Source organism: Danio rerio, chromosome 11 (assembly GCF_052040795.2).
Source record: "Danio rerio strain M-AB ecotype USA chromosome 11, GRCz13ab, whole genome shotgun sequence".
In the NCBI taxonomy this organism is placed as follows: domain Eukaryota; kingdom Metazoa; phylum Chordata; class Actinopteri; order Cypriniformes; family Danionidae; genus Danio; species Danio rerio.
This window is the reverse complement of record NC_141031.1, coordinates 14,304,403-14,325,754: the sequence shown is the minus strand read 5'-3', so window position 1 is coordinate 14,325,754 and position 21,352 is coordinate 14,304,403. Positions and strand designations below refer to the sequence as shown.

The 21,352-nt window shown below is 35.2% G+C and overlaps 1 protein-coding gene and 2 long non-coding RNA genes across 4 annotated transcripts in view; 2 read left to right on the top strand and 1 right to left on the bottom strand.

Annotated features, from left to right (window-relative positions):
- The window catches only part of LOC147834759 (uncharacterized), a 436,363-nt gene that overhangs the window by 273,383 nt on the left and 141,628 nt on the right, over positions 1-21,352 (top strand). The window lies entirely within an intron of this gene.
- wdr18 (WD repeat domain 18) overlaps positions 1-21,352 on the bottom strand; it is a 156,020-nt gene that overhangs the window by 132,862 nt on the left and 1,806 nt on the right. For both annotated transcript variants that reach the window (XR_015501907.1, NM_001005206.1), the window contains 2 exon segments: positions 16,549-16,659; positions 12,743-12,876 (listed from right to left, as the gene is read on the bottom strand). Coding sequence is in view for 1 of the 2 variants with exons in the window: in NM_001005206.1 (NP_001005206.1) it covers positions 12,743-12,876; positions 16,549-16,659 (245 nt within the window). In the remaining variant the exon portion in view is untranslated.
- On the top strand, positions 18,696-20,745 carry si:ch211-262i1.2. Its single transcript, XR_015502479.1, has 3 exons — positions 18,696-18,763; positions 19,110-19,199; positions 20,468-20,745. It is a non-coding gene; the product is annotated as a si:ch211-262i1.2 (long non-coding RNA).

The window sequence follows — 21,352 nt, the reverse complement described above, 5'->3', positions numbered from 1 at the left end:
AGGACACCCCTACCCCTTCACGTGACCACACAAAACGAGAAGTAGGGGGTAAGGGGAAGGGCTAAGGGGTAGAATTAGGATTGGGCCTAACTGTCCACGCAAAAGTCTTTGAGATGGCATGAAAACTTTACGTAGAAGATGTGACAACTCTCTCGCTCTGTCCTGCATGCGTTAGTGAGCCCGTGTCCCCCTCTCACTTTAGATTCCCCTCGTTCTTCACAGCACTTCATTCCTCATGCTGCGCTGCACTTCGAGTCGTTCAGCAAGGTCAGAGTCAAAACAAGTGGACAAGATTCAACTTACAGCTGAACCCCCGAGTGCAGAACAGGGGTGACGTTTACTAGCAAACACCATTAAGCTGGTGACAACACAGGCTTAAGGAATCAATAAGAGCCTAGATCGGTGTTGCGAAGAATGAACACGAATTCAACTGGTAAACAGCAGAACGTGATCCATATGAAGTCGTGACACAGGCTCACTGGAAATGGGTGATTCAGCCTTTTAACATACGTTGGACTGCAGTTTCTAGGTAAAATGTATACTGCGGGGCATTAGGACGCTAATAACGTTTTCTTTTTAGTAATGATAGTTAGAGGGACATATTATTGATAAATAAATTATTATTTTCATGCAGTTCTTTGTAAAACACCAAATACTACAAAATAACTTGGTGTTTGTTTATGGTTTTAGGTTATTTAACTTGTGCGAAGATCTGGCAGGCAAAAAAAATAGGCCGTAATGGCAGTTACAATAGGATATCCATAGAAATGCAGCACTATCCGGTCATATTTAAATGTTTTTCAAGTTACGAATACTTGTATCACACATTAACACAACAAAACAGAGATACATTTTCAGTCATTTAAAACCATGGTGCCACTGTTCGAGCTCTAATTTGTTTATGTTTACATCTGTCTTGTAGATATTACCCAAGGATTTAGGACCTACTCACACTATGCCATCCGTACCGTGCCCAGGCCCGTTTCCCGGATCGTTTGAGTGCGATGAATTGGGCTCAAGCACAGTTCACTTGGCCGGCCCTGGCCCGTTTGGAAGAGGTGTGCTTGAGCGCGGTTCACTTGAGCTTTTGTGTGAGTGCAAATAGCGCCAAAGCCCGAAACTGAAAGCGAGATGTGACTTTTAAGGGGCTGTTTCATATGGATTTATTAATCATTGTTACTGTTCAGTGAACGCAAACTGCCGTAGTTTATTAAAGGCGAGAACTCCTCACAGCACGACAGCTGCGCGGCTTCAGCAGACCTCCTCATTCCTGCAGCACGAGAGCATTATGATTGTTTATGAGCGCCAAAAGTGGCGGATCTGTACGGCGAAATATCTGACTGGGTGTCACCGCATCCCTAAGGACTGTTTGGCGAAATATTTGACTGCATGTCACTGCATAATAAACTACTGAAACGATATAACTAGAGAAATCTCCACTGTGCTGCTGAGTGAGAGATCGCTTCCCACTGAACAGCGCAGCAGCGATGACGTATACGTATATTTGGTGTCAGTTGCTTTTGCCTACGCACTAGAGTAAATGGGGCCTTAGATTAATATGCTGTTAGGGAAAATCTGTTCACTTAATTAAGTGAACTCTAAAGCTCAAAATTCTCCCATTTGTACATTTTATTTCATTTCAATTTTCGCAAGACTCACATTTCAGTGTATACTTATATTGTACTATTTCTATTTCTACATATGGTGAAAAACTATTAAATGTAAAAATCTACAGTTTGTAAAAATTTCATGTTATAAATCTAAGAAAACAAAAATCTATGAACATTTCCACACTTTCCTTTTACATTTAATATAATAATGGAATTTAAATGTTTTATTCTTCCTGGTTGTAATCAATTACAGCATATGCTGTTGGGTTTAATGTTGCATCTTACATTGTTAAATGAATATGTTTTTGTATTATTTTAGTGTTGTTTAGAGTAAGCTGGATGCAATTGAATGTAGATTCAGTTTTAGTACTTCAGCATGCTGGTATTAGCACTATTCGTGAAACATACTTTTTTTAACAGTGTAAATTTAAGTTTAATTCATGAAATCTTCATTTTAAAGTCACTTGGTGTGTATTATGCAACATGCGTGTATGGTGTGCAATATGCGTGTAATTTCAATTTAAATTTTAGCTGTAGTCCTAGTATCTTCCAATAAGGTCTTAGAAATAACAGGGTTTTTTTATTAGCTCTTTTTACATTTAGCTTTACTTTTGTTTTTGTTTTGTTTTTTAATTAACAGTTATAGTGTTAGTCATTTTACACCTTTAAGATTAAGTTTTCAATTTACATTTTATAATATATTTTAGCTTTATAGTCATTGTAAAAGTTAATTTTAAATGTAAAACAACTTGCAATAGTTTTAGTATTCTTTTTTAGGCAAAAATAACAAATTCCATTTTACAATCTGAACTAACCTTGATGAGTCATAGAAATTATAGCTGAAGAAAATTTGATCAGGAAATTAATTCTCCATTGCGTGAGAGATTTAAAAAATTCTGAGCTGAGTTTTTTTTTTTCCTTTACTTTCATCAACTCGTAAAATTTTGTTTCTCGCCACTGTCACCACTGGCTTGCTTGGTTTGGGACTTGTGGAGTTGTACGTTGATGGATTAGCTCTTCAGTGTTTGGAATTTCACTTCAGCAGCGAAAATTAACCACAATGAAATTAAGTAAATTAAACTAACTCTGAAAGTAAAGTTTCAATTTCAATTTACAAGAACTTCTATGTTAAGCTGCTTTGACACAATCTACATCATAGGTCTCAAACTCGATTCCTAGAGTTCTGCAGCTTTGCTCAAAAAACCAAATCAAACACAGCTGACCCAACTAATCAAGGCGTTCAAGACTACTAGGGACTATTAAAAAGGTATGAGTTGGAGGTGGTTGGAGTTAAACTATGCAGAGCTGTGGACCTCTGGGAATTAAGTTGAGACCATTGATCTACTTCGTAAAAGTGCTATAGAAACAAAGATGATTTGAAGTTTTAACAGCAGATGGTGCTTTAGACGTCTAGTTTTTAACGATACACTAAAATGCTCATGAGGAAGAGTACTTGCAAGTTTGGCAGGGTCATGCATATTAGCATTTATTTGACAAGATTAATGATTAATTAATTAATCTCACTTTGAACACTGTTGTAATACTCAAAACTTTTGTGCCTTTATTAATGATTAGTTTAGGTTCAAGTGAGATTTGCAAAGAATTGTATGCAAATTTTCCAAAGGATTGAGTGCCATCTGCTGTTAAAAACCAAGCTCAGAATCAAGTACAGTGATGTATTTTGAAAATCTCAGCATTGATTTCTTCACCACAGCTCCATTGCAAATGTAAAATGATATGAGTGATAAAAACACACCGCTTTGGCATATGCAAAGCTACTTAAATTCAACAGAAAACCTTATTAATTTTCTTGGAATAAAAGGATTTTTGCTTCATTATTACATCAGGGTAGCAGAGTCAACTTGACATTTGAGTTTATACCTATCAAAATACCATATACAGAAGTGAACTCAACTAAAAGTTTGCCTCATAACTGATAACTTTTTTTTGCATGTTTATTACATTTTAATGTTTCAGATCATCAAACTAATTAAAATATTAGTCAAAGATAACACAAGTAAAATGCATGCAGTTTGGAAATGAAGGTTATTATCATTATTAAGGGAAAACAAAATACAAATCTACATAGCCCTGTGTGAAAAAAGTGTTTGCACCTTAAACATAATAACTGGTTTTCAATAACTTATTATTAATGCCAATTCAGCCAAATTGAAAAGTTTGAGCATAAACCACTTTTCTAATATCATCCCACAGCATCTCAATTGCATTTACAAAGTAGGAAAACAGCCCCAGACCAACACACAATCACATTTTACTGTTTGTATGATGTTCTTTTTCTGAAATGCGGTGTTACACCACACAAAATGGGATAGTGGAGTGCGAGGCACAAATGTAACATTTTTAAGGTATTTGCTCAGGCTTAACCATGGCATACTTCAGAGGTTTTCACCACAGTGTCGGCAAATTTCTTCCTGCCAAGTATTGAAAAAATTTGCCAAAGTTTGGATGAGAAACACAGGAAAAAGCATTTTTGCAGCATTAAAGTGTTTTTTTTATTACAGTCAATATTTTTTTATTTAAAAAAATCTGTGAAAGTATGTACATAAAATATTGTTGTGATCACCATCTTCTAGGCTAAAAGATGTAACCATTTTGTAAAGATGAAAAAAACACAGTGACTGCTAGCCAATTTTGAGTAAAACAAGACACAGCGGGGTTAGTTGTAACAGGGTGTTACAATTAAGCCACACACTGTTGGACAGCAAAAACAAAAACAAAAATGAATTTTGAGTGTAATGTTGGGAACTTTTTAAATAAAAAATGTTTTTTAATGAAAAAAAAAAAGTAAAAATTTTTGTTAATAATGCAAATAAATGCATTGTATAATAATGGATAAATGGACAATAATGTGAATAAATTCAAAAGTGTCTATCCAATAAACAAATAAATACATAAACATACTTTGCTATGTAGAATAAAATGAGCCGACTACTATGGAAATATAGCTTCTATTTAAAGTAAACTGAATTTAAATTAATTGTGAAATCTGCCTTTAATGGTGATACAGTGGTTGGTTGCTGTCACTCACAGCAAGAAGGTCAGCTGGTTCGAGCTTCGGCTGGGTCAGTTGGCGTTTCTGTGTGGAGTTTGCATGTTCTCCCTGCGTTCGCGTGGGTTTCCTCCAGGTGCTCCGGTTTCCCCCACAGTCCAAAGACATGTGGTATAGGTGAATTTGTGTAGGCTAAATTGTCCACAGTGTTATATGTGTGCGAATGAGTGTGTGTGGATGTTTCCCAGACATGGATTTCGGCTGGAAGGGGATCCGCTGCGTAAAACATATGCTGAATAAGTTGATGGTTAATTTGACCCCAGTGGCGATCCAGATTATTAAAATCACTAAGCCGAAAAGAAAATGAATGAATTAATGAAAATCTGCCTTTATAAACATGTGTTACAACTAACCCCACGTCTGTTACAACTTGCCCTGCAGGTGGGGTAAATAGTAACATTTTTACTCCTGGCACTTTTGACAGTACTGCACAGAAACCACAGGTTCGGCGATCAACTTCAGTGCTCATTTGTAGGAGAGGCTTTTGTTAAAAAAAAATGGTTTGTCTAACCCCATTACTTTGTTCATCATTTGACCCAAACCAAAAAGTGTTGCTTTGAGCCCCGCTCTCCCCTACACATCTTCCAAAAAGTTCAACTTTTGCATGTCAATCCACAGACCATTTTCCCAAACGTCTTGGTGACCATCAAAATGTTTTTTTTCTGACAAATTTGAGATGAGCCTTTATGTTCTTCAAACTCAAAAGTGGTTTTGGTCCTGGAACCACATTTGCCCAGTCTCTTTCTTATGGTGGAGTCATGAAAACCCATCGTAATTGAGGTAAGAGAGGCCTGCAGTTCTTTGGATGTTGTTGTAGTTTTTGTGGATCTTTTAATCTAAATTACCTTGTCAGGCAGTTTCTGTGGGTGTGGCTAGAAAAATTTAACTCAGGTGTGATAAACCAGAGTCATGTTTTAATGGGAAAACATTTTCACACAGGGCTATGTAATTTTGGATTTTTTTTTTTCCCTTAACAATTTAAAACCTTTATTTAAAAATGCATGACGAGTTTACTTGAGTTATCTTTGACTTATATTTAAATTTGTTTGATGATTTAAAACATTTAAGTGTGACAAACTTGGATTTTTTTTAATTAGTAAGGAGCAAACACTTGTTTACATCACTGTATATCTTTGAAAGCATACATGGCAGGCATGTTCATAAACTTTCCATGCATTTGTGGAACCTACAAAGGTATCCAGCTCACTAGGTAAAACAAAGCACAGTGAACTAACACAACTGTATGTGATTTCTAGAGTCAAGACATGCGAGGGTCAGGGAATGTTGATTATGGTGATGGCTGAGAGGTTTCTCTGTGGAGTGATACAGATACAGAATAATAGATGCGCGTCATCTCCTTTCAAAACTCAGAGACAGACATTGAATTATTCATCCAGGTTTGATGGCCGCGTGGGTCTCTCTCGCTTCCCCTTCTCATATATTGCAGCCTGTGGGCCTGCTTTACCTTAAATAATGGCATCAAACAATCATGGCATGCTCTGCACTTTCATTAGGGCTGCACAATATATCGTTTCAGCATCGATATTGCAATGTGTGCATTAACAATAGTGACATCGCAGTATCTGCAACTTGGAGTCAGTAGTATGGTCGATCAGTAGTCACAGTTGAAAAATGTGTGATTTATGGTTACACTTTGCAGGGATACCACAATGCTCCCAAAAATCATATGCAGATAACAAAATCCTCCCAATTAACTTTGAAATGATAAATACAAATAGTAAAATAAATAATAATAATAAATAATAATGTAAAATAAATTTACAAATAGAGTCATTCATTCATTCATTCATTCATTCATTTTCTTGTGGGCTTAGTCCCTTTATTAATCTGGGGTCGCCACAGCGGAATGAACCGCCAACTTATCCAGCAAGTTTTTACGCAGCGGATGCCCTTCCAGCCGCAACCCATCTCTGGGAAACATCCACACACACATTCACACACACACTCATACACTACGGACAATTTAGCCTACCCAATTCACCTGTACCACATGTCTTTGGACTGTGGGGGAAACCGGAGCACCCGGAGGAAACCCACGCGAAGGTAGGGAGAACATGCAAACTCCACACAAACGCCAACTGAGCCAAGGTTCGAACCAGCGACCTTCTTGCTGTGAGGCGACAGCACTACCTACTGCGCCACTGCCTCGCCCTAGAGTCATTCAAGATCTTGTAAAATTATACTCAATATCACAATATGCAATTGCAGAAATGGAAAATCTTGCAATGTCAGTTATCAAAATCTTCTCTTTCAACCTTCATTTCCAAACCAGCAGTAAAAAACAGCAAAATGCCTCAAACTGAACTTCTTCCAAAACATACGCCTCAAGTTTGAGCATCTCTCATAATTGATAATGCTCTGCGGTAAATGTCTTCGCTCATCATTCTCACCCCAACAGCTTCAAAGTATGCTATTTCAGATCGATAACAATAACAGCACTGCACAATAGAGATGGACAGAGTGGCTGAACACAAGAGCTTCGGAGCCTGAATTGCTATAACATGTCTGAAAGCACTGAAAAACATTTGATGCTATTAGAGTTAGAGCCGCAGGTTACTCGTTTCAAGTCCTTTTCCACTAGTTTAATATCATAATTACTGTGGTTGAGATGTTCTTGAAGCTATCTTGAAACAAAGTGGAGATGTAGGGTTGTTTATCCAGATTTATTTCACCACCTCAATTTCTGTTGGAATGAATTTAAAACAGTCATGGTGCCATCTGCTGGACAGAAAGTGGAAATGATGCTGAGATACGGAGGATGTTATTTTATGTCAATTTCAGAAAGACTGTAAATAATATGCGCAGTAGATATTTTACCCTAATCCTTAATTAAAAGTACATTAAAACAGCTCTTTTATGAAACTGATTTAGCTGAATTAACTCTTGTGCACTTTTGAAATTTGCTACTTGTTTGATTTGTTAGGGATGAAAACATCCACTCAATTAAACTGCTGTAAAAATGCAGATTAATATTTTTTCAAATATTTTTGCATAAGTCTCTCAATCAAACTTAGTCCTCATCAAAACTACTAAATTGTTTAGAAAATTACAGGATTTTAACTCTTTAATTGCCAAGTTCACAAATGATTTCACTGATTTGGTGAAAAAAAACACAAAATGAAGTATTTTTAAAATAAAAATAATAGTTGAGGACTGGATTGTTTTTTACTTTTTATCACAATCCTTAATTAGTAACAACAGTGGATAAGTTTACTGTTGGTGGCTGTTTTGCCCTATTGACTTTCATTATGACCACACTTAATGGTGCCTGAATACACAGTTTTAGTTTTTATTTACTCCATGTAGTTCTGACAGCTGAGATGCATATTTTGATTTTCTCAGATCAACGCAAGTATGTAAAGGTCACTCTCGCACACTCAGATACACATAAACACACACTTTAATTTGCTGCTATACTCTATATAAAATCCAGAAACTAAGCTTTTTTTGCACAAGCCAATCTAAAGGGTTAATCGTGCCAACTGAAGATTAATAGTAAAAATTAGAAATTTTACCTCTTCCCAACTGGGAAAACCACCAACAATCAAAAAAAGCATGATTATATGGTGTCATGGTTTTGTAATAAAAAAATGTGGTTATAATGAAAGTCAATGGGGCAAAAACAGCTACCAACAGTAAATTATGGAGAAAAAAATAATGTATCAAAGGCCAATTTGTTTCACATATCCAAGACTTTAATAAAAGGTAAAAAAAAAAAAAAAAAAAAAAAAACAGTCCACAACTATTTTTTTATACTGAAAACAAATACATAATTTTGTGAGTTTTTTTTACCAAATCAGTGACATTCATTCATTCATTTTCTTGTCGGCTTAGTCCTTTTATTAATCAGGGGTCGCCACAGCGGAATGAACCGCCAACTTATCCAGCAAGTTTTTATCCAGCGTTATCCCATCACTGGGAAACATCCACACACACACACACATTCACACACACTCATACACTATGGACAATTTAGCCTACCCAATTCACCTGTACCACATGTCTTTGAACTGTGGGGGAAACCCACGCGAGCACCCGGAGGAAACCCACGCGAAGGCAGGGAGAACATGCAAACTCCACACAAAAACGTCAACTGAGCCGAGGTTCGAACCAGTGACCCAGAGACCTTCTTGCTGTGAGGCGACAGCACTACCTACTGCGCCACTGCTTCACACTAGAGTCATTCAAGATCTTGTAAAATTATACTCAATATCACAGTATGTAATTGTAGAAATTTTCTGATGTAAATGTAATTTTCCAAACAATTTAGTAGTTTTGATCAGGACTGAGGTTGCTAAACAGATTAAAAAATAAATAAAAATAAATAATTGTCAAAAAACATAAATTAATCTGATGCATTTTTACAGCAGTATATTTCAGTGGATGTTTTAATCCCGAACATAACAAAAGGGTTGCAAATTTGCCCAGTGTGTATTATTGTGTTTTAAAAATAATTCTCAAAGCATTTTTTTCAAAATGTGTCAAAATAAGATTTGTCACCAAAAATCATATGGATATATGGATAAATTAAGACACAAAATCACCCCAGAGTGGACGAAAACATCCCCAAAAGAACATAAGGGTTAAGGAACATTGTGATTTTCTGAATTGTGACATTCTTAGTTTTTATATTAAGAGATGTATTTAGTTGCATCTATAAGTCATTATTAATATTCAAATATTAATAATAAATCATTTAACATTTTATTATAATCACAGAGACCGTATAGGCTGTTTTATTTTACTTACATTTAGCAACTTACATAACATAAACAAATTCATTTATTTTCTGCTGCTTTTCTGGGGCTAGGTTGCGGGGGCAGCAGTCTTAGGCAAGAACCCCAGACTTCCATCTCCCCAGACACTTCCTCCAGCCCCTCAGAGCGGTTAAGAAAAATGTGACATGTAGCTGGTGCATATAAAGATGTTATGTTAAAATTTATTTTAATAAAATATTAACCAGCTTTTAACAATTCATTTAAAAAGGGTTCTTGATTATGACTATGCTGATTTTTTAAGATAACGTGCAGCTTGTTGTTCAACACAAAGGAGGGCATTTTATTTTCAGCTGGTGTATTATAGTTTTGCATTTTAAAATTTGTTTTTTATTTCTATTAGTTGAATTTGATGTAAATCTCAATTTAGATTTGTTTGTTTGATTATGCTTTTTTATTTAGAGATCACGTTGTCTATCAGTTTTCGTTCTATTATTTTTAAATCAGTTTAAATCAGTTTATCAAATTAAATCAAAAATTAAAATCACAAATTGTGTGCCTACTAATTTTGAAAACGATTATTTTTAATAAGTCTTATATAATTTCAGACTTTCTTTTTTTGTGACTGTGGTTGGTTTCATTTAGATTTAGTTTTCCATTTATTCAGATTTTTTATTTAATTAAATTTTTTTAAATGCCCAATAGTTACTAACCTTGGAAGTTTACCCATTCTGGTGAAAATTTAAGAATGGCTAGGCTGCGAGTTACCTGTAGAGCCATGGATATGCCTTCTGGGTGACAAACTAGTGATATCTTATAGGTAAAAATTCCTTTATTCTTCTGTAGATTGGACGCATTACAGTTGCTAGGATGATACTACGTAATTAAGTGTCCAAGAATGCCAGAAATAAAAGAGTGGATTAATGGATTGATTGAAACTGCATCGTAGGAGTGTATGCTGGGAAGATTAAATAATGAGGGAGAAGTACATAGAAAATGGGATAATCTCTGGCGACACTTAAAAGAACGATAAATGAGTATGTCTTTCAAAGGTAGCAACCTTAATTTCCATATATGTTTACTATATGTTGTTTTTTTTTTTTTGTTGAATTTTTTTGGTGTGACAGGTAGCTGAATATATAACATGTCATATGTATGTGTAGTGTGAAGAGCGTTCTTTTTTTCTTGGCTGTTCAATAAAAGAAAAAGGTTGAATTGCAAAAAAATAAATAAATAAACCTTGGTACGCTTTATAGTACAGTAAGCTTCTTCCTGGGTTAAACTAGTGTAGAATAAACTATTAACTGTGAAAAATAAAGAAAGACTACAGTCAAGAAAAAAACTGCAAGTATAATCACAAAACAAAACAGCTTTTAAAATTATACATTGCTTGATATTTAATATATAGCAAATCACACTGCAGAACTGAATATTCTTGCTCCTTTGAAATTGGAAGTATGATTTTAGTGAAAATTTGTAACCAGCAGATCAACATGTAGCATAATCAGTGAAATCTATAGGCCAAAGCCCTCAATATTTGATCATTAATAGTTTGTGAAGATATGGCTCATGTACTATCAGTGAGTATTTATCCCTGTTATATTAGACCGACAAGAGATTACTTACTAACTTCTTTTCAAACAATGCTGAATCAATTCAAAATAATGTTGGGTAACACTTTATTTTGATCGTCCAATTGAGTATTACTAGACTGTCTGCTCTTCAACAAACACTTAACTGACTTTGCAATTACATGTCAACTTACATTAACTCTAACCTCAACCCTAACCCCAATTTAACAGTCTAACAGAATTGTTGGCATGTAGATGCAATGTAACTTAAATTCAGCAAATGGACCATCAAAATAAAGTGTGACCCAATGTTGAGTGTTTTCAAATAGTTATATTTGATTTGTCAAAGTCACATATGTACCAATTTTCACAACTTTCACATCCATAACGAAGCTTTTTCTTCATAAATGCAAAAATGTAAAATAAAATAAAACCAATCGTTTTTGTACTGTAGAGAGCCAACTCTTATCCTTTTGGTTAGCATTATTTATTTTGGCTTGGGTAGTGTAATTAACAGTATTTCTATAAAGTGTACTGTATAAACTCGCAGACTTATTTTGGTCACATCCATAAGGCATGTTCATTTTAAATATAAACAGATGTTTCAAAATAATGTTAACATAGACTTTTTTTGTGCATTTATGTTTTGATTTTTACTGCAAATGTCACATCCATAATGCTGGAATTGCTCATATATAATAAATTAGATAGTTAACTAAATTAGTACATATGGGACACACAAAAGATATTAAATAAATGCAGCAGTTCTTAGACTCAAAGTCTTTCATTTCCAGACAAAGCTACTAAATCATCGATTTGCCTCTTCTCAATTACCAAACACAAACCACTCGCTCCATTCATTGCTGTGTATTAATATTCCAGTCTCATCTCTCAATATTCCAGAAGTTCAGATAGAGTTCCACCACACAATCCTGCCAAACACTGGATATGAGAAGACAAGCAACAATTTAACAATGTCACCTCTAAAATGGACTCTTTAAATAAATTTATGATGATGTCGCTTCAAGGGCTGGTGCATTATGAGAGAAGAGAAAGCAAAAAGTATTACAATAAATGTACTTATTGGACTCCTCCACTTTTGTAGGAATCTGTCAAATACTCAAACATTCATTACTCAAGCTGAAAAAAACAGACTTCAAGGTCGCATAAAATTAAAATAAGTTTTTTAGATGTTAGTATTCCTCATTTTTAAGATATCTATAAGCTAATGTGCTCCAAAACAGAGATTAAATTGGCATTTAGAAGATATACATCTGATATTAACATGTAAAGCATGTAGTTTGTCAGCTCTGCCTAAATGAATCAACAGTTTTATTCATGTCAAGCTATACTACAATTTCTCCTAACCAATCAAATGCTCTCTAGTATGTGATATGCCCGCCCCCTTTAAGCCTCTTCGCATTTGTTTTTCTTTTGATTCACTTGAGCTCAACTACTTTTACTGGCAGAGTTGATGAAACAAAATGCTATTGGCTGTTTTTTTTAAAGGGGAGGAGCTTCACTATGTCCCACCATCTTTTTATGTTTAGGTTGAGATTACGTCAAACATTGAATAAAAATGCACATTTCAAAGCACTTCACAAGACCTTTCAATAGAGCTTCCTGCATGGTTAACCATGATAACAGAGAAATGCTCTGTAGGTTTGGTGTCGCTTATTAAGGTCAAGGCTTCACTCATAACCGCAATTAACATTGGAAACAAAAGTGATGATAAATGAAGGGCTTATAACAGACCTGGAGAGATTCCATATGAAAGCCAGATTGTCTTTCCCTCCAGACACAAAGTGACTGCTGTCATCAGTGAACTTGATGCAACTCAGGTCCTGAAAGTGGCGGCTCAAAATGGCCAACAAATTTCCTGTTGACACCTGTAGGAAAGCATTAAATGTTGAATGACTATTAGCCTACAAGGAAATTATTGTAGGCACAATGAAGAATAGCACAAATTTATTTTAAACGAGCATCAACGAGACTAGCAAATTTAAAAACATAGCATAAAACTTTTACCAAATATATAGAAATGTACAAATTATGTTGGTTTCATATCGTGTATAAGTAGTTTAAACAGGAATTTGATTATTACAATTTTAAAAATGAAGTACAAGTTACCATGAAGTAAAAAAAGTGTACATAATGGTTTCTTAAATATGATAAAATGACAATCAACTTGTTTACATGCATCCATTTATGAATTTATATGTATTGAAATCCAATTGCAGATTTGTTTATATTTACTCAAAACATTGTAATCGGATTCAAACATCAATTTATGTGTGCTTAATAAATAATTAGATTAAAACTTTTGAATTTTAGAAAGTTTGCATTCAAGGTAGATCCATAAAAATATTTTTTATTTTTGTATTTTCAAGCAGGTTATAGGGCTCTATTTTTACAATCTAGGTGCAAAGTCTAAAGCATTAAGGGCGTGTCCAAATACACTTTTGCTATTTTAAGGATGAAAAAATACGGTTTGTGAAACGGCAAGGTTCTGCTTATTCTCTTAATGAGTCAGTTGCATCACACCATGACACATTTGCTATTTACATGTAGAAAAAGTAAATGCTTCACTAGTGGGAAAACAGATCATCTGCAGTGAGGATAAAGAATGAGCCTCCTCCATTCTGCCTCTTTACTATACTTTTACTCTTTATTTTACTCCTTACTTTGTGGATAAGAAACAGTGGAAACTCACTCCACTGAAGACATCCATTAGCCTACATATTTAATTTTGTTTGTTAAAAGCAAAGATTTGTTTCAAAACTATATCTAAATTCAGTTCTAATTTCCAGCAAATTAACAGATGAACCATAATAATGAAGTGTGGTAAAAAAACTGAGTTATATCTAAACACACGTCCTATTCTAATGGTAATGCATACATCTCCAAAACCTGACAGGTGGACAAATTTAAACTTGTTTTGATGTAATTAGTATGTATTTACAAATTGTAATTGTAATAAAAATATAATTACAAATCGTTAATTAATAATTTACAATACTACGTCTAATAATAACATTATAAAAATTGTCATGAATATAGAAAAAATGGATTTGCTATTTAAACAACGTGGCACAAAAGGGGAAAATTACTGTTGCACTCGTCTGAAAATGGCACACCACACACGTCTTGCACCTTATTGCGCCAGGTGTATAATTGGGCCCAAAGTGTCTGAAAATGTAAATATTAGTTTAGATTTGGAATTAAATTTTGGAATTTTTAGTACACGGTCTCTTTTTGCTGTCAGACAGTTTATTTCCTGGTTTAATTTCTTAATTCTAATATTTTACTTAAACTATTTTAATTGTACTATTTATAGTGTTAATTTAAATTTATATTTAGGTTACAGTAGACTTCTAAAATAAAGTTGTTCATTAAGCAGCCTATTCACCTTATTCTTCGCCGATGAGCGGGTGCAGCCATTTGAATCTTTTTGGCTCGAGACTTCCGGTCTCATTCACTTGCATTCATTTTTAGACATTAAAAACTGCATATTTCGCTGTTTGATGTTGCAAACTGATATTTTCTTATTATATTATTTTACTTGGTCTGTATAGTCATGCAAACATTTGTTTGTAGAGCAAGTAGTTTGACCATTTTCTGCCATTTATTATTCCTAGTCATTTCTCCCATAGGCGACTGAAGCGGAAGTTCTAAGACAATCGCGAAAACAGGCGCACTTCCGCATTTTAGAATAAGGTCAATAGTGAAAATATACAGCCTAGTGGATTTAAATTTAATCATGCATTTATCAAAACATCTGCAGACTAACTAATGTCAACACTGCACAGCTCAGGAGCAGCAGAGAATTCTGAATATGATTGAGAAAGTAGTTACATGCTTATTATTTTCTATTGGATCGGATTAGAAAATATATAAACAAACACCCATTTCAATCGGATCGATTGATTTGAAACAGTTTGATAACAAACGGATTATTTGGGTGCATGTAAATGTCTAATGGCTTACAGTCAACTTATTATGAGTTGAATACTCAACTGGCTTCTAGTCAGATGTAATGGAAGATGTCTTTATGGACCAAAATCATTGTGAAATGATTACCACAATATCAATAATTTTTTTCTACAATGTTTTCAAATATTTTTTTTCAAAGAATTTACCAAGGTTATTCTAGTTTTGCACTGCTATTTTGAAACTAATTTAAATTTACTGTACAATATAGTTTTAGCCAATTTTATAATTTAATAATTTTGTTAGTTTTAGTTTAGCTTCTATTTTGTGAACACATTTCTATTTCATTCTTATATATTTAATTTAAGTTACAGTTTTAGTAATTCTAGTTTAGCAGAGTTAACCGTACCAACCGTATCCAATGTTGATCAGAGCAAAGTTTGGTGTTTGCACAGTTTACATTAAAGCTTGTGCAAACCTTAGTGATTAAAAAAATAAATGAATCCAAAAGCATGCCCATGTATATAATCATGTGCTTGACTGTTTGTCTGTAAAAGCATGTCTACTGTTATTTCTCTTAAAGTCAACAATTTTCTATATCAGAATGAGTGCTATGATGTCTGAAAATGATTATTTATTTTTGTTTATTATTATTATTTTATTTCAGTGACTGTTGTTGGCTTCATTGAATTTTAGTTCGTCCTTTAATGTCATTTTTATTTCAATTAATAGAATATTTTCGACCATTAGTTTTAGTCTTATTTTAGTTTTCCTTTACTAAAATAACCTTGGTATATGCACTTATCATTCAACTTAATAGTTGTTTGTTTAAAGTTTAAAGGCATTCCTCTTTATGACCTCAAGTCGAACCTGACCCTGACATTTTTGCATTCAAGCCAAAAAAAAACTGTGAGTAGATGACATGCTCATTATAGAGGAGCATACATTGAATGTATTAGTAAAAAACAAACAAATGTAAGCCTGTCTTTATGAATAATATTTGCTCTGTGATAAACGGTCACAGAAATTATTGTGCTAAGTGATATTATTATCCTTTCAAGCCACTGATTATATAACAACATGATAATACTAATAAGCATAAACACTTTAAAGGAACAAAAACATTTCATGATTAAGGCTACTAAGATTCTGTCATTTGATTTTAAAATAGTAGCTACATGTCCTTATATAAACTTTGACAGCGGTAATGGTAGAAGGTCAATGCCCTTGTACATGTGCATTTTAGACTTTCACTTTTTTTAAAGTGAACTGCAGCTTTGAAAGTGCTCATTTAGACAACTTCTTGAAAAACCATTAGTTTTCAATGTAGCTTTTCTTCAGCTGTCAGTAAGCCTTTTCAGTAAGAAGTGACTTGAGCTCATTGCGCCTCCAACAGAGATTAGATGAAGTAACAGAGGATTCGCAATCAGCTAAAATGTTGTGACATTCATTTTTATGTAAACATCAACAGTGTTATATATACTGCATCATCAAAACATTCTGAGCTCATATCCATGTATTGTGTGATAAATCTATACAGTTAATATTGTGACAGGCCGAACGATGAGAATCTTGTCAAAATAAAACAAAGCTTTAAAATATGTATTGATGAGCAAAATGCATCTTCTAACCTCCCACAGGTATATAGCTTCAGCAATGCCTGCTAGAACATAAAGACCATCAGGAGACGCGCAAAGACATGTAACGATCCCAGGACACACAATCTTCTGCTGTAGCTGGTCCTGAAAAGAAGTTTGGGGCAGAATGTTACACAGAGCAAAATATTGAACATGTATTATTCACAAAAACCTCAAATTTTTGGAAGAACACAATAAACTGTATATTGCAGATTAAATACATTTCAACTTTAACTGATTTGAACATCTGTTCCAGACACATAGAAGTGTTGCTTTTAGGCATGGGACGATAACCGTTTTCAAGGTATACCGTGGTTTGGAAAATTCAAGGTTTTAAAACCATCAACATTTTTTGCTATACCATTCCTAAGGTATGTGTTCAACTTTTTGTTTTGTTGTTGTTGTTGTTGTTGTTGTTTTAGGACATCAGGGGTCCGTTCTTCGTACCTCGCTTAAATGATCTAAGATTATTTGGCAGATCCCGGGTCTTTTAATCTTGATAACTGATCTCTCGCTAATTTGGTTCTTCAAACGAGTTCGGGAATCAGATTAGAATGTCTGGATAAACTGATCTGAGATCGCTGCGTGTGTTGTGAAGGACTGATCTATCGATCCTCGAAATCATGATCAGCAATGCAACGATTGGCTGACAGCACAGCAGCGTAATGACATCATCTGATTAATATTCAATTATGCATGTGAGCAAAATTACATCAAATGAGCAGTAAACGGCTTGTTCAATATGACACGCAAACCTTCCACATTTGTTGTGAGCTGCAGGCTTTACACTTTCATGTGTCAAGTGTATTCATCATGTATTTCAATGCAAATCAATGTATTTAGTTCCACATTTAGAAAATATTTTCTTTATTATAGTAGCCGTTTTTTAATCGGTGTATAACTGGTTGTTTACAAAAGCGTTTTCATATTGGTAAAGGCGTCTGCAACTTTTGTGAAGCATCAAATCACCGGCATATTAACTATCAAAACATGTTTATGACTGCATAAATGTATTATTGCTTTAAAAAAAGTCACATATTGTGCATTTCTATACACTTGTACTAACCCAGCAAACATGCCAGTGTGGGCCCACTGTGGGTAAGTGTGGGTTTACTGTGGGACAGTGTGGGCAGGACAATCCCACAGAAAAACACATGTGGGCCCCATATGGGGTAGCCCATGCAGGCCCCTAAAATATTTTCCCTTTTGGGACCCACATGGGTTTTTCTGTGGGCAAGCCCACAGTGGGCTTGCCCACAGAAAAACCCATGTGGGCCCCAATGGGTCAGCCCATGTGGGGCCCAATGGATTTTGCCCTTTGGGGCCCCAATGTTGGTTTTCTGTGGGCAATCCCACAGTGGGCTTGCCCACAGAAAAACACATGTGGGCCCCATATGGGTCAGCCTATTTGGGACCCAATGGATTTTACCCTTTGGGGCCCAATGTGGGTTTTCTGTGGGCAATCCCACAGTGGGCTTGCCCACAGAAAAACCCATGTGGGCGCCATATAGGTCAGCCCAAGCGGGGCCCAATGGATTTTCCCTTTGTGGCCCCAGCTTGTATTTCGTGGGTAAATATAAGTTAAATTTTATATTTAGCTTATATAAAAAAATTACAATAAATCATTTTCATTTTGGTCAAAATAGTGTGAAGGACAAAAACTGCCTTGCTGCTGAGAGAAAATCATCCAGAAATTATAGTTTTATATCTTGATCACATATGATCACAGTGTGGACCCTCTGTGGGTAAGTGTGGGTTTACTGTGGGAAAGTGTGGGCTGGACAATCCAACAGAAAAACACATGTGGCTCCCATGTGGGGTAGCCAATTGAGCCACCCAAAATATGTTTATGTTCATTGTACACTTTTTAAGACAATTTTGACACCAAAAGTGTTTAAAAAGTGTCCTTAAGTGTGAAAAAAAAAATCATAACTGGAGCAATTATTTTCTTGGGGAAAGTGTGACACCCTGAATGTCACACGATTATATGTATGTTTTTCTTATAAGTATATATAATAAAATCTTCTTCTCTTTGTTAATTTTCTTCATGATTCATCTAAAGCTGTATTTATATGAAATATCATGAGTGGAGAGTGGGTGGGACCGGGATGGTTTGTTTACAGGGTTGCTATGGTAACGGTGAACCGCAAGAGTGTCATTACTAGAGCGCCTTGATTTTGAACAACAACGCAGCCGTCTCATCTTTTAGGTGGGTAAATCCTATCACAAAATCGATGAAATGTTAAGATAACATGTTACTCAAGTGTGTTTACAAGTTTAGTGAGGTAACGTGCAGTTAAAGAGTTAATTAGCGAAGATTGTATCTGTTTGCTGGCATTGTATCAAAACGGCAGTTAGCGGCCGGTTGTGTTATATGATAACTGCAAAGTTAACTAAAGGGCTCCACCACGCTGAAATCCTCTGTAAATGTTATGTTTTTGTATTCAAGTTGTTAAAACGATATTAATATCACTTTCGATTGTATAAATACACTTTTGGTTTAAGACGATGGTTACAACGACAGTTACAGAGTTGTTTACGTTTGGATTACACAGAGCTGTCCCAGAGATGCTGACTAGCCTAGCAACTGCTAGAAGGGCTCTGACCAGATAAAAAGATCATGCTGATCTGCAAAGCATTTAAAGGTAGAGTATGTAATGTTTCTATATTATAACCCTCTGTAACAGGAGTTAAAAAGGAAATCTGAAGGAAAATTACTAGTCATGTACAGTAAGAACAGTAGAAACAGTTAAGTAAGTAACATTTATTTGTCCACAAATTTTTAAAGACTGAAACACTTTTCATTATCCTGGAGTCTTTTTACAACCCCAGGGGCTTTGTAACAACTACAAATAATAATATAAGTTTTTAACTTTATTTATAATGTTGGTCAATTTGTCTAATTTTAAAGCCTGCCAAGCACATCTTTTTCATAATCATAATATTTTTGGTCTGAGTATTAACAATTTAGAACAGAAACAACCCTTAAAAGAAAATCTAATCTCAGATTCAATAGATGTGATATACGTTATGTATTAACTACTAGTATAACTGTACGGCAAGTGGTTATAAATACTTGTAAATATTTAGTTTCTGTACTCTATTCTATGCTCAGAACTTGACTATTGCACTTAACCATTACAACTGCACACACAGTAATAGATACGCACACACACACACACACACACACACACACACACACACACACACACACACACACACACACACACACACACACACACACACACACACACACACACTTCCTTGAGGTACAAAGTGAGTACACTTTCACCAAACCACTATAGTTTTATTCTGCTGTATACTGAATATACTCCATACTTTCTTAATTATAGTTTAAAATGAATATACTAATAGTATACTTGAGAATAAATTTTTTTTGTAAGAGTACATGGACCCTTTTCACAAAAAAGGTTATGATGTGTTGATGGTGATCAGCATCTTAAATCTTTAGTTCTTTTTCATTTTAGATTTTTAAAAAAATATGTACACTTCTAAAGCTATACTTTGTATTATGTCATCTGTGCGTCAAACTACAAAAAAAATAATAATAATAAAAAATATTGCTTGTGTCAGGTGTTTCTAATGCAGTGCCTATGGGCAGGACAGTAAATTTGACATTGTTCTCTCCTCTGGTTGCCATTATCAGTCTCACACTATTATTATTATTTTATTTATTTTTTTATTTATTGTTTTTTTTCTGAAAGTATTGATAACACCATCATTTGGTTTTTCTTTGGTTATTGGAGCAAAATAAAATGCAAACATTTTGTTGTATTCTGCCATTAGTATGATGACTTCTGCTACTTAACAACCCAGAATTGTGAAAAGGGTCCATCGAACCTAAATAACACATTGATTTTAACATTTGAATTTCAATTGTTTTATTTCTCAGACACTGTCACAAAAATCAGCAAAGGAACAGCTTGCCAAGTAGAAGCAACAATAAAATCATGGTTAAGAAAGTCAAGAGACAGAGATGGTGGGCGCCAAGGAAGGGCCAAAACTCAGAAAGGACTTACTTTTAATGAAATTTTTTGGAGTTAAAAATGGCTTTTTCTTTTCTGTGTTTATTCATGTTTGATTTTGTATTAAATATAATTCTGTTTCAATATCATACAGTTGTTCATTTTTTTGTTATTAAACTCTGTAAATAAATAATTACTAACATGACCCAGTTTATTGTCAAGTAAAACTGTTCTGATAATGCATTGTATAATGGTTTTCTGTATGTACAAAGTAGAACCAGACTCAGTGGCTCAGACAGGATCATTGCGAGCAGCCCACTGTGGGCCCAATGGTGTGGGTTGACTGTGGGACCCAGACTGTGGGGCAATTGTGGGGCCCATGTGGGCAGCACACTGTGGGCCCAGATACCGGCGTGAAATGTGGGACACGTGTGGGACCCACACTGTGGGGCAGGTGTGGGGCCCCTTTGGGACAGCCCAAAAGTGTGGGCTGACTGTGAGCTATCCCACACTCAGGGCGGGTTATCCTACAGTCAGCCCACACTTTTGGGCTGTCTCAAAGTGGGCCCACACATGCCCCACACTTCATGCCACTGTGGGCCCAAATACCGGGGTGAAATGTGGGGCACGTGTGGGCCCCCTTTGGGACAGCCCAAAAGTGTGGGCTGACTGTGGGATAACCCGCTCTGATTAGTGTGGGATAGCCCACAGTCAGCCCACACTTTTGGGCTGTCCCAAAGGGGCCCCACACCTGCCCCACAGTGTGGGTCCCACACGTGCCCCACATTTCACGCCGGTATCTGGGGCCACGT